At 41.8% G+C, this 13750-nt stretch overlaps 1 protein-coding gene and 1 pseudogene across 1 annotated transcript; one reads left to right on the forward strand and one right to left on the reverse strand.

Moving 5' to 3' along the window:
* LOC139608424 (myosin heavy chain, fast skeletal muscle-like) overlaps positions 1–13750 on the forward strand; it is an 86356-nt pseudogene that overhangs the window by 29767 nt on the left and 42839 nt on the right.
* LOC139608427 (uncharacterized) lies at positions 38–6801 on the reverse strand. The gene is made up of 9 exons (XM_071462159.1): positions 6688–6801; positions 5829–5934; positions 3350–5027; positions 3130–3268; positions 2961–3041; positions 2691–2753; positions 2252–2314; positions 1690–1752; positions 38–601 (listed from the first exon to the last, which is right to left on the reverse strand). The coding sequence occupies exons 3-9, from the start codon at positions 4418–4420 to the stop codon at positions 378–380; spliced, it is 1704 nt and encodes a 567-aa protein (XP_071318260.1). The 5' UTR covers positions 4421–5027; positions 5829–5934; positions 6688–6801; the 3' UTR covers positions 38–377.

Genomic DNA, 13750 nt, shown 5'->3' on the forward strand with positions numbered 1-13750 from the left:
CTGACAGAACCAGAAAGAACAGCATCGCATCTCACTGTTATTATTCGTCAACTGTTTTATTAACATCTCACATGTAACCCATGTGTAACTATCATGATGACCGAGACATATCCAGTCATTATACAATAAGAGCTCCTGCTCTCAGAATACATGACGTTATGTACACTTAGACAGCTGGTTATATGACCAGCTCAACTGAATGTAACCCGTACGGAAATACAAGTATTCAATACATGTGTAAGAATGCATATTATTGTAAAGACCGTAACTGTATACTTGGCCTGTAAGATCAATGCATGTATCAACAAAACATGCACAATTGGAACAAGTGCAAAGACTAATGTGTATCAACACATGTAAGAACAATTGCAACTTTTTCAGTAGTTTCTCTTTGCACTTCCACGACGTATGGCAGTGATGCGATTTTTAACACAGACCTTTACTGCTTTCCAAGTTCTGTTTTTAAGAGCCTCTGGTGAAGCCTCAATACAGCCATCACAGTCCACTTTTCCAGGTACTTTACCACAATCTATGAAAGTGCTCAGTGTCTTTTCCACAGCACGGACTTCTAGCGTGGACCAGCCTCTCTTCTTTGAGGTGTCTGTGAATGGAAAGACAGGGAAAAAAAGAAAATCAGAGTTGGATACTAACAATTTGATTACCAGTTAATTCATTCTTCAGTAATCAGCTTTACCCTTTATTGTTCACGTGTAATTTGAGACAGAGATACTTATTTTAAAAATAAACAGAGATTATGTTATTATTAGGTTGTGCTTTTTCTCAGCTGAACTCCTAAGGTTAGCATTGGATGTATTTAATATGATTTGTAATTTACCCATTTAGTGATTTTCCTGATTACTGTCCTATTGAGGCCTTGTCCCACCTGAGTTTATATACTGAGAGCCCAGCAGATCAGTTGAGGTCAGCAGGTTCTTGCTGAACCATTTGTTTTTATTCATAAACCTTGTTTCACTAAAACCAGTGACTAGGTATGGTGGAGGCTTTTTGTCAGTGAGCAAGTGGAGTGCAGCTAAGTGGTCAAATAAACTTATCAGTCTTAACTTTACCTGACCAAGATGTATTTATTTCCCTGTAGCTACACATATGAAATTTGTAAGGATCAAAACCTCAGGCGCTGTGCAGTCCATTCATAACCTGGCAGAACAATGATCTTCAAGTGAAAGCATTTATATGTATGGAAATAACACATCAACTTGAGTTTGCTTAAAAAAAGGCTGAGCTGAAAATAACCATATATGGTAGGCTGCAGAAAAAAGAGACGTCTATAGCAACTGCAGGTCAGATCAGGATTTTTTTAGAGTCTCAGTAAGAGGCAGAGTACAAATTTCACAGTGGCCCCCTCCCTCTGGGCATTATGCCCCCCCCCAAAAATGTACGCCCTATGGCCACCATGGCCTTTTTACTCATGCTGCTGTCAAAATCTCAGGTTGCTTTGAAAGTGTCTCTGTAGCAGTCCTTGCATCTTGGATTGGCTGTCTGCATATACTAAACTGCTAACTTCTAACTAACTAGTTAACTCTCTGCTCCAGTTGCCAGCACCACCGCTCTCTCTGGCCCTGCTCAGACCTGGTATTAATATGCATCTTCACTGATATGATCACAAGTGGTCAGCTCTGAGTAAGTCAGTTCACATCTGCTTTGATATGTGTCTCCAGTGATCAGATATACCTGTTTTGGGGTCATTGATGTCAGTCTCAACAGAATGCTGTCTTATCTTAGCTCTTGAGGATCCTGTTAAAATAATGAAAGATATAAAATGGTAGCTAATTGACAAGACACCCTCACTGTCTGAATGAAAGGCATCTATAGTAAGACAAATATTACCACTAAAAACAGATCAGAGTAAAGCAGGGCTCCACCCTAGTTTCTTCAACACTGGTGCTCCTTGATGAATCCAATCATATCCAATAATCAATAATCCACAGAAAGAAGCAGTGACTTTCATATAACATATTAATTTCTGTACTAATGTGTCCACAGTTAAACTGATTCAAAGATTAGTACTTATTAGCTGCTTTGTGACAATTATTTATATATGTTTTTGTTCCAGTATGAAGACTGGTGGTGTATTGTCATTGAGAATGACAGTCATGCAAATAGATGTTCATAAAATTAAAGCAAACAATTGACATTTATACAACTGAAACCATTTCATGAAATGAAATTAAACTAATGTGTGGGCCAACATATTCCATAGGTGGTTAAATATTGCATGAAAGGTGTGAAATACCTGTTTTAGGGTCATCACTGTCAGACTCATCAGGCTGCCGTCTTTTCTTAGATCTTGAGGATTCTGTTAGAATAAGAAATGATAAGTGCATTGTAACCAACGGCCCAGGGCCTATTAAAGGTTATGCAGTACAAGGTATAAGAGAGTGGCTCTTCTGTAAGAACAGAGTGGATGTAGGATCCTAATCTATCACTGATGTGATATGTTAAAGACAAACTAAATTTAGGGACTGCTGTAAATCTGTGTTTGGACCCAAAACATGACTGTTATTGAAGGTCTCATCTCATTTCTCTTCCTCTTTACGAAAATAAAGAGGGGGCAAATTTTCCTGCTCTTCACTGAGCAGGAAAATTCTGCAAATTGTGTTTTAATTCCATTATTTTTGTAAAGACAGGTTACTAACAAAGAGCTCAGAGTGAATATATATTGTGTGAAATACCTGGTTTAGGGTCATCAATGTCAGACTCAACAGGTTGTTGTCCTTTGTTAGACCCTGAAGGTCCTGTTATAATGAATGAGTACATTAATACATGAAAGTGACAGCTACAGCAACACACCTCACTATCTGAATGAAAGTTAAAATAATAAGTCAGTTATTATCTGTCTAATTTGTCAATATTTGTAAAAACAAGGAAACTGGCATATGGATGATCTTTACGTGCACTCACTATTGGTGTTGGAAGGTAAAAACAACTGACATGTACCCCACCTGATGACTGAGAGCAGAGAGATGAGTCCCTCTCTCCTTCCGTCTCTGAGAGGTCCCTGTCCATAGCTTCTGGGACGTCCTCTGGACATGGATAACAAAGCTTAATATGATGTAAACAGATATTTACTCTTAAATAAACCAAACTTACTTAAGTGTAAGTTGTCTTTACCATTGGCATCAATTTGGATTTGGTCCAGGCTCATTCCCTGGAAGTCTGATAGCCGTCCTTGTTCGAGGGCAAGCAGCACTTTGCTGACTTTGGCTAACTCCAATGTTCCTTCAGGCAGTCTGTAGTACTGTCTATGGACCTGGATGTTGTGACCAAGAAAATTTACCAGTGTGTCCATCTCATTATCTCTCAGGTTGAGGACTGTGGACAGTGATGATACCTGCTTTCTCAGTTTGGTTGAGGAGTTGAGAGTTTCAGGATGCTTGGCCCCACATTGCCTTGCAAGCTGTCTGATGGCATCTGATCCCCTCAAATGAGTCTCTGCTTCAGGTCTGGCGAAGAAAAAGGGACTGTCATCAGGCACACCACAGGTCCGCCGATGTGCAACCAAGGTCTCCATTGAGGACATCATGTCTGGTGTAAGAAGGATGGGAACTTTCCTGTTTCTTTTCCCCCTTATTTCAATGCGCTGAAAATGTTTTTGCTCTAACTCAGACAGTCCTAGTGCAACATCTGAATGGACTCCTGAAGTGTCTCTTAGGGTAAATGCACTGAGCGGCATCTTTGAAACTTCACCCTCTCTTCTGCGATTAAACAAGATCACCTCACAGAGAGTCACGTTGGCCAGCTTAGACAAGTTCTTCTTATTTGGAAGATTCTCCAGCTTGCCCTTGTATTCCTCCCTGCACTTGTCAAGGTGCATGTGCATTTTTTTCACATCTTCTGTGAAAGGAAGGAGCTGAGGAGTGTTCCATTTCCCCTCTTTTAGAGTCTGTAGGGCACGTGATGACACACACACATCCCACTTTTTCTCATCAAGATTCCGGGTTGTCTTCACGTTCTTGAGAAATTCCTCATTATCAGACTCGGCCATCTGTGCTACACCTTCAAGAATATCTGCAATCTTCTTAAGTGCATGGCCCAGCTTCAGAGCCAAGGATGGAGTTTTGTAGAGGTTTTTTTCTTCATCAAAACCAGCAACACCCTTAACTGCTTCAACCACAAAGTTGAAGTTGGAAGGTACATAGAAATCCTCAATTTGTTTCAGTCTGCCAGCTTTCTGTGACAGTTCAATTAATCGTCCTATTTCTCGCATCTTCTGTCTTATGTACTCATGTTTGGTCTTGTCATGTCCATGCTTAGCATACAAATGTTCTCCAAGTCTCAAAATGCTTTTCTCCTGTTTGATAATGTTTGTGACTTCATCTTGGTGCATAGCATTCGCCAGCTCCCAAACCTTTCTTTTAACAGATAGGACAGCACAGACAGGAGTTATTTTTGCTGTCTTCATCTGGATAGGTTCTGGACCGTCTCCCTCTCCTGCAAGTCTTCTGTGATGTCTTGTGTTTCACCAGTGGAACTTCGCTCATAAGACCATCAGGTTTCTCTGAAGTGCTTTCATGTACTGAGTCTTTTGATGGAACATATTCAAAACTACAGCTTTCAGTGCAGCTTAAAGAAGCTTCTGATCCATCAGACACCCTGGAGATCTGTTCGAGGTATGCTTTGGTAATCTGAAAATGGCATATACAAGAAGCTTATAGCTAAATTATCTGCAGGAAACATTAACTATATGTGGAAATGTTAAGTTGCCTATGAGACACCTTTAAAACCTGGGTAACTGAACACTGTCAGAGTTGTGTTAAGAGCTACAAGTTTAATAGAGAGCCACAGAGCTTACTTCTACTGACTATTTTATTTACAGAAGGATTAATCTGAAATTAGTGTGAACTTTGTTTCCTCTTATAAGAGTAAAGGGTCCTGATTTCAGAGTGCAAACTTACAATTATAGTGTCAAATCTTCTCAGCTGTGGTACATCTGGGTCATCACCAACATCGGAAAGTGAGCTAGCAGGCATGCATGTACCTGCGCAGCTGTCACAATCTGGGCTTGACTCCTGTGGTAAAAAACACAAGCACATTTGTGACGTCAGGACCAATTTTCTACACTGCCACTGTTTTAAAAGCAGCCTGGGCCTATGAGGTGGTGTAAAGAACTCTGTGGTGAATGTACAGTTGGGACCAATGTTTGGTAGTTTTTCTGTGTGTGTTGGATTGATGACTTAGCTAAAATCTTAAAGTGATAGTTGTGATTATGTGATGTGCGGTTCTGTGAGGTAGTCGTGGATAGTCAGTGTGTTACAAGCAGTAGATTCAGATCACCGTGCTGCCAGTTTAGTAAAGCAGCAGAAGCACTGGGACAGAAGCAGAGTGATCAACTGCTGTGTTCAGGGTCAGCAGGAAAAATGTGTTTTAGACACTTTTAAAAGACCAAACCTGTGCCTCCTCACACATCTTTTCTTAATCAAAAATTAAAACTTAATGTATAAGAAGCAGCAAATCATAGTCTATGTATGGTTTATGTAGTTTTGCAATACAGTAACACAAGTAAGGTTTGGCTATGCTTTTCCAGATTTATTTGATGATCTAAATAATTACCTAAACAGACAAATGAAATAAATAATCCTATAAAACAGTTTATTCAGTACATAAGGTAAAATTTAACATAAATCTATTTCCATCAAAATATCTACAATTTCCTTTTATCCAGAGAGCTAAGATTTGGGCATTCCATATTCCAGCTATTCACATAATCTCCAGTGTTTCACTAAAATCATATTAGAATATTGCAGTTTGAATATTGTATCATAACTGAAAATTGTGCTGTCAAATAACGACAGTGGCCCCAGCAACATTACCTGTGTTTGGGATTTTATGCATTCCATGTGCCTGGATAAGGATTTACTATGATGCTTCCTCAGGTGATCCAGGCGTGCCCTGAACCCAGTGAGCTGCTCACTGCATCTGCAGGAGGTTAAACATAAAGGTTCATCTACTTGATGTAACATCGGACCCGGAAATACAACATTAAAAAAATCTGATGAAAATATTTATAATTTTAGGAGTTACTTAACAGTTAACTTAGTTATAGGTTAGCCAATAAAACTTTATTATTTCTACATCATATGGAGATAAAAGAAATCAAATCCATGCTTAAACTGAGAAAAGAAAAAATTAACAAACTCAAACTTTCAAGAAGCTCTTACATGACCTTCAAATGGCAACAGGAAGACTAATTAGCTCATTCTTTATTAAGATGTTCTCACTCATTTAGCTGTGTAAAGCCTCCGGGCCTGTAGCTGAATCAAGACCTTAAACTTCGCTGTAAGTTCATGAACATGTGAGGAGGCCGCAGTCAGGAGCACCGTAGCGGGTTCAGATGCTCTCACACCTGAATATCAGGCTAGCTACCTGCCTTCAGACTGAACCTGAGGCAGGTACACAGTAAACACCGAGACAAACGACAGCCCGTTGCAAAAAACACAGTGAAACGACAGCTCAAAGTCGTAGTTTGCTAAAAATAATATCGTTCAACAGCCGCCAGTGACAAGCTAGGTAGCGTTAGCATCCGCGACCCGTGCGATGCTAATAACAGCATTAAATCAGTAAAAAGTGGCGGAGAAGGAGGCTGCAAACACGATAAAACACGATAAAACACGATAAAACTCAAGCCTCCGAACATTAACGCTCATTAAAGCTTTAGTTTGATGTACTCACTCAGTTTCCATCAAGTTTTCCTTCCGCGGCCATGACTCCTCTCGTCGCCGTCCGTCGCCGTCTTGTTTCCCCCTCACACCCGCAGCGGCTCGATAAGGTCCGTCACAGGGGGGGGGGGCGAGGTAGCGCTGGGGACCGCCAAAGTCAGGAGAGGTGTGTTCCTCCCTCACCTGCTGCCACTGACCGAGGGAGGGGCCCCTAACGTCACAGGGGGGGGCGAGGTAGCGCTGGGGACCGCCAAAGTCAGGAGAGGTGTGTTCCTCCATCACCTGCTGCCACTGACCGAGGGAGGGGCCCCTAACGTCACAGGGGGGGGGGCGAGGTAGCGCTGGGGACCGCCAAAGTCAGGAGAGGTGTGTTCCTCCCTCACCTCCTCACCTGCTGCCACTGACCGAGGGAGGGGCCCCTAACGTCACAGGGGGGGGCGAGGTAGCGCTGGGGACCGCCAAAGTCAGGAGAGGTGTGTTCCGCCCTCACCTCCTCACCTGCTGCCACTGACCGAGGGAGGGGCCCCTAACGTCACAGGGTGGGGGGGCGAGGTAGCGCTGGGGACCGCCAAAGTCAGGAGAGGTGTGTTCCTCCCTCACCTGCTGCCACTGACCGAGGGAGGGGCCCCTAACATCGCAGGGTGGGGGGGCGAGGTAGCGCTGGGGACCGCCAAAGTCAGGAGAGGTGTGTTCCTCCCTCACCTGCTGCCACTGACCGAGGGAGGGGCCCCTAACATCGCAGGGTGGGGGGGCGAGGTAGCGCTGGGGACCGCCAAAGTCAGGAGAGGTGTGTTCCTCCCTCACCTGCTGCCACTGACCGAGGGAGGGGCCCCTAACATCACAGGGTGGGGGGGCGAGGTAGCGCTGGGGACCGCCAAAGTCAGGAGAGGTGTGTTCCGCCCTCACCTGCTGCCACTGACCGAGGGAGGGGCCCCTAACGTCACAGGGGGGGGGGGCGAGGTAGCGCTGGGGACCGCCAAAGTCAGGAGAGGTGTGTTCCTCCACGGTTCCTCCCTCACCTCCTCACCTGCTCAGGTCAGTGCAGCCAGTTTATTGCACTGCGGAAACTGTTTTACTAAAATAAAAGACATACGAAAGTAAAATATTTTATAAATATGGGTTTTTATTCAATTCTAAATGCTTAATTCATGTTAATTATCATGCATATTATTTATAAATAAACAAGCATGCCTGTGGTGACATGGATTTAACAGGTGTTTGACTGTATGACTGGAACATTATTATTTATTTATTTATTTAACTAATAAAGATTACTAACTGAGTTCAAAGTGGAAGCCTCTACCTGAAGCTGCAGGTAGCAGCGCATTTCCCTCCTGTTCCTGGTTGAGCTGTTCCACGTTTCTGTGGATGAAAACCCAACATTTCCTGTTTGCGCTCCTTCACATTAAAAGTATTGCATCGGCAAATGTGCATGATGCTTTTATTGTGAAGAAGACAATAGGAAATGTAATATGTTTGTCACAAAGTTAGCAGAGATTATTAGTGGTGCATTTCTTCAATAAAAACAGGTCCAATTAACCAGATATGGACTTAATACGTTGTTTGTTCTGCAGATCAGTTTGAATCAAGATCTGTTTGATTATTTTGAAAACCTATTTTCTGGTTGCTCAATATAAACCTCAGAAGGAAGATCAGCAGGCTAGATCCATTTGCTTCACAGTTGGAAAAAACCAAGTCATTCGCACCCCCCACCCATTCTCTTCTCTTATCAGGCATAATGAGACACTTTAAATCTAAATCTAGGTCTAAATGACTGTTAAAGCTCCTGTTGTAAATCAGAGCTGCACAATGCAAGTGCATAACTCTAAATTTCTCTAACACAACATATACACAGCCATTTCAAATATGTTTCATCAGTTTTCCTCAGCCGTTCAATTTTGATGGAGTGAATAAGGTGTAGCATTGACATCTCAGTACCACTTTCATACCAGCTTCCTGCAAACATTAGCAAAGTTAGCATCACAACCACAGTTTGCGGACAAAGGCTAATTACGCTAAATTATAACAGCTAACTGCCACTTAAACAACAGTGTACTGTCAGATGATAAGCTAGCTAGCTAGCTAGCTAGTTGGTACATGCATATTTAATAAAACTCAAGTTTCAAGAACACCTAATACAATAGTAACTCTGTTGTTTTTTAAAACCAGGAACCAGTTTAGACTAAGCCTATTTGCAACAATCACCTAATTTTATCCAGATCCAGCCTCTATAAATTATAGACCTGGGGCCTCATTTTAAACAAAGCCTTGTGTTGAAGTATGCATGAACCTTGTATTTGGTTTATTTCACATACTACTGTATTTATGTCCACCATGCACTATTTTCAATATACATGTTGAAACCAGTTATGCATCAGGCGAAAGGTCAGGCTATCCAAATCTTTTCCAACTTGATACATTAGTTTATCGATGGACATAAATGACTCGCACAGACTAACAGGCTTGTTGGAAAGTATTCTCTAGTTTAACAGGAAAAACAGTAAGTCTCTAGCTTAAACCATTGAGGAGTAAGGATACTCTATGTATATCACATACATGATATTTCGGGATGTATGTGTTCCCATGGGCTTGAGAAGAGTTGATTTTAAATTAATTTAACTTAGAAATTCATTGTTTAACACCCACCGCACACCCTGCCAGCTTGTAGCCTTTTCCTGATATTGGTTATCATAAGTGAATCACTGCTTGAATCAGTACACCTTGCAACTAAATTAGTCAGTCAATTTGTGCATCACATATTTGCACATTGTGTTGTGTCGTGGATCAGTCTGATTACATTGGGCTGGCTATAAATTGTGCTTTAATGTAGGCCGGGTTAACATCATTGTCCCATACTGCTGGTGTGGCATGGCTGAGGGACGACTGGCATTGTCCTGACTGGTCTGCCAGTCCCCTCTGGACTTCCTCTTTGTACAGTATATCACAATATAAATAGTTAAGCATCCTCCAGATATGTTTTAAACTCTGTAAAAATAGTCTGCTATGATAAATATTTTGTTGAAGATGGTTTTCCCACATGAAAAGTAAAAAAAATAAATAAAAGGATTGTGCTATAAGTTCATCTACTCTGATTTTCTCATTTTAAAAAATCTCTATCAGGCCTTGGCCCCGCCCACATCAAAGAGACTCAGCCACATGTTTGAGCCTCAGTCAGACCCAGACTCAAGAGTTTTTGAGGAGTTTAATGTGCACTGAAATCAGCGGCTAGAAGACATATCAGAACGGTAAGCATAGGTAATTGGTTATGTTGTTTGTTAGCTTGCAGCTGGCAGTGGCTGACTTAGTGTTAGTGGCTGTGCTAATGCTAACTCTAGCTCTCTGTACTGACAAGGATACATGCTGAAGGAGCAGTGCGTATCAAGATTGTCAGTGTTAGAGCAGACTCAGATGACGAGTCTGTTGAGACCAGAATCAGAGACTAGCAGACACATCAGAATGGTTAGCATAGGTAGCATCTTTTATTTGTTTGTTAGCAGTGGCTGACATAGTGTTTGCGGTTGTGCTAATGCTAACTCTGGCTCTCTGTACTGACAAGGTTTAAGGTGTATTTAGCCCCCGTCCCCACAAGTTGACAGGATTGGTTCCTTAGGTTCTATGACGTGGAAGTAAGCTGTCTGAATCTGTTTTTATGAGACTGTCACTGGTTCACTGCAGTTCAAGGTTGAAACACTCAGTCATGGTGTTTCACTCATCATATGTCTAGTATCATATAAAAATATCATATGAACATGTTAACAAGGTGAAACACTTGTTTTAATTGGACAGTCTTTAAATATTTGTTGAGTTAAAACATTTCCTCACATCAAACAGTCCCTTTGGATTCCAGACTGACAATGAAAATTTACCAAGAATTGACTGCAAACAGAATACACAAACTAAAATATATAACTGACTTCAAATATCTCTGAGGAAAATTTGTGATATAGGAATATAGAAATAAAATTTATTTTACCTGACCTTACCTTTGTTCAGCTTTGCTGTTCTTGTTCTGCTGTATGTCTTCAGTAACAGTATGTAAGTTCAAGAGAAACAAAAAACTCAAGTCAAATTTCAGGTCACTGCAGGTCTTTCTTGTCTGTTGTGGTGCGACTGGAGTACATGACTTGTACAGCCATACATAAGGATGTTCTCTATTGTGCATTGGTAGCGGTTTGGGATGTCCGATGCACTTCAGGGTCCTCAGATAAAGAAAGGTGCTACCAGGCCTTCTTGACCAAGTGTGAGGTATTCAGGCTCCATGTCATGTTTTATCCTATTAGACATTTTTGTTAAATTCTGTCCTAATCCAATCAATTCCAAATTATGGCCAAAAATATTTTTTGTGAGGTCACAGTGACCTTGACCTTTGAGCACAAAGATTTAATGAGTTCATCCGTTGGTCCAAGTGGACATTCATACCAACTTTGAAGGTGTTAGGTGTTCCTGATATATTGTGTTCATGAGAATGTGACTGACCTTTTGAATATACTATCATTATTGTCATCATTTCATCATTATCATACAATCATACTCTGCATTTATGTTCAATTTGATCATAAGTATTCTTGAGCTATGGCCACAAACGTGTTTTATGAAGTTACAATAACCTTTGACCACCTAATACTGATCAGTTCATCTTTGAGTGCAAATGAATGTTTGTGCCAAATGTAGTGAAATTCCCTCTGTGTGTTCCTGAAATATTGAATTCACAAGAATGAGAGAGACAGACAAGCTGAAAATATAATGCCCGCGGCCATGGCAACCAGCTAGCCAAGTATTACAAAATATGATTAGGGTTACGGTTGTTTTCATAGAACATTATCATGGCACAGTGAAGATGACCTTTGACCTTTTGGATATAAAATGTCATCACTTTATCATTTCATCCTATTGGACATTTGTGTTAAATTTTATCATAATTAGCACATGCATTCTTGAGTTATGGCCAAAATTGTGTTTTATAAGGTCACAGTGATCTTTGACCTTTGACCACCAAAATCTGATCCCTTCATCCTTGAATCCAAGCGAATATTTGTGCTGTAATGTAGTGAAATTCCTTTTGAGCGTTCCTGATATATCACATTCACAAGAATGAGAGTTCACCATGACCTTGAACTTTGACCTTTGACCGCCAAAACCTAATCAGTTAATGTTTAAGTCCAAGTGAATCTTTAATCTTTAAAAAATCCCTCAAGACAGTCTTAAGATATCACATTCAATAGGACAAAAATGTGGTCTGTGAGATCACAGTGACCTTGACCTTTGACCTTTGACCACCAAAATCTAAATCAGTTAATCTATCAGTCCGAGTTGTAAATTGTAAGGGATTCCTTTGAGGAGTTCCTGAGATATTGTATTTACAAGGTCGACTAGTTTTATTATTACATGAATATAATTTTTTTTTATTTATTATTTTTTCATAAGTATTAATTTACATTTTGTATACTTCTGGTGACCACAATTTATATTATCTATTTTTTTTTCAAAAATAAAAAAGCTTTGAAAGAAGTTATAGTGATTGAAAGGGTTCCCCTGTTGATTTTAGACATAGTCATTTGATAAAATTAAAGTTTGATCACATATTTCTTCATGAAATATGAATTTTACTGATATACACACTTTTACACACTCTCAGGAAAATGTCCCCACGGGTGCAAATTTACACACTGCAATACCATCAGTGGCCTCCGGGGGTCAAGTCCGACACACACCATGTCTTGAAAATTGACTTCGTGGGGTCCATTTTTTTTTTTCAAAAAAACTGCACCAGGCATATCAGGAGGCTGTTTTCTATTGGTTGCAATGCTCGTGCCTGTGGGGACCGAGATTTGGTCCCCACGGGTAAAACTGGTCCCCACGGGGTGAGTGATATGTCAGGTCAGGGTCCTCACCAGGATAGAAAAACAAACACACACACACACACACACACACACACACACTCTCTCACACACACACTCACTCGCTCACACACTCTCTCACTCACACACTCACTCGCTCACACACTCTCTCACTCACACACTCACTCGCTCACACTCACACACACACACACTCACTCACACACTCACTCACACACTCACTCTCTCGCTCACACTCACACACTCACACACACTCACACTCACTCGCTCACACACTCTCTCACTCACACACTCTCACTCACTCTCTCACACACACACTCACTCGCTCACACACTCTCTCACTCACACACTCTCACTCTCTCACACACACACTCTCTCACACACACACTCACTCGCTCACACACTCTCTCACTCACACACTCACTCGCTCACACACTCTCTCACACACACACTCACTCGCTCACACACTCTCGCTCACACACTCTCTCACTCACACACTCTCACTCACTCTCTCACACACACACTCACTCGCTCACACACTCTCTCACACACACACTCACTCGCTCACACACTCTCTCACTCACACACTCTCACTCACTCTCTCACACACACACTCTCACTCACTCTCTCACTCTCATACACTCTCACACTCAAACTCTCACACTCTCTCACTCACTCACTCTCTCACACACACACACTCACTCTCTCTCACACTCACACTCACACACTCTCTCACACTCACTCACACACTCTCACACACAGTCACACTCTCACACTCTCATACACACACACTCACTCACTCACACACTCTCATACACACACACTCACTCACTCACACTCTCTCTCACACTCACACACTCTCACACACAGTCACACTCTCTCACTCTCTCACTCTCTCACTCACAGATAAAGGCAGCATTGAGCGATGCTCTGATAAATAGTTTTCCCGTGCTGGGCTGATCAGATTAACTCTAGCGTGGCCGGCAGCAGCTCCCTGCTCACTGAGCTCATTTCCTCATTCCACACACATTCCTCTGAAATACTCAGGTCTCCTCTCAGTGCGCCTGAATGCACAGGCTCTCTCTCCCTCTCTCTCTCCATGGTCGGCTCCTCCCGTCCCACCCAGCCCCCCACCCTCTTCACACCCTAGAGACTTCAGAAATGCTGCTCCTGCAACAACAGAAAACACCTCCCACCTCTTTTTGTTTCCCTCTCTCCCTT

This window comes from Trachinotus anak, unplaced genomic scaffold (genome assembly GCF_046630095.1).
Source record: "Trachinotus anak isolate AG129_WGS33_773 ecotype Australia unplaced genomic scaffold, CSIRO_AGI_Tana_v1 ptg000025l, whole genome shotgun sequence".
Taxonomy (NCBI): domain Eukaryota; kingdom Metazoa; phylum Chordata; class Actinopteri; order Carangiformes; family Carangidae; genus Trachinotus; species Trachinotus anak.

Coding starts and splice junctions, on each gene's coding strand:
- LOC139608427 (XM_071462159.1), bottom strand. CDS start 4,420: ATGAAGACAGCAAAAATAACTCCTGTCTGTGCTGTCCTATCTGTTAAA. Junction 3,042..3,129: donor AATCCAAATTGATGCCAATG/GTAAAGACAACT, acceptor ATCCATGTCCAG/AGGACGTCCCAGAAGCTATG. Junction 1,753..2,251: donor CAGTGATGACCCTAAAACAG/GTATTTCACACC, acceptor TTATTTTAACAG/GATCCTCAAGAGCTAAGATA.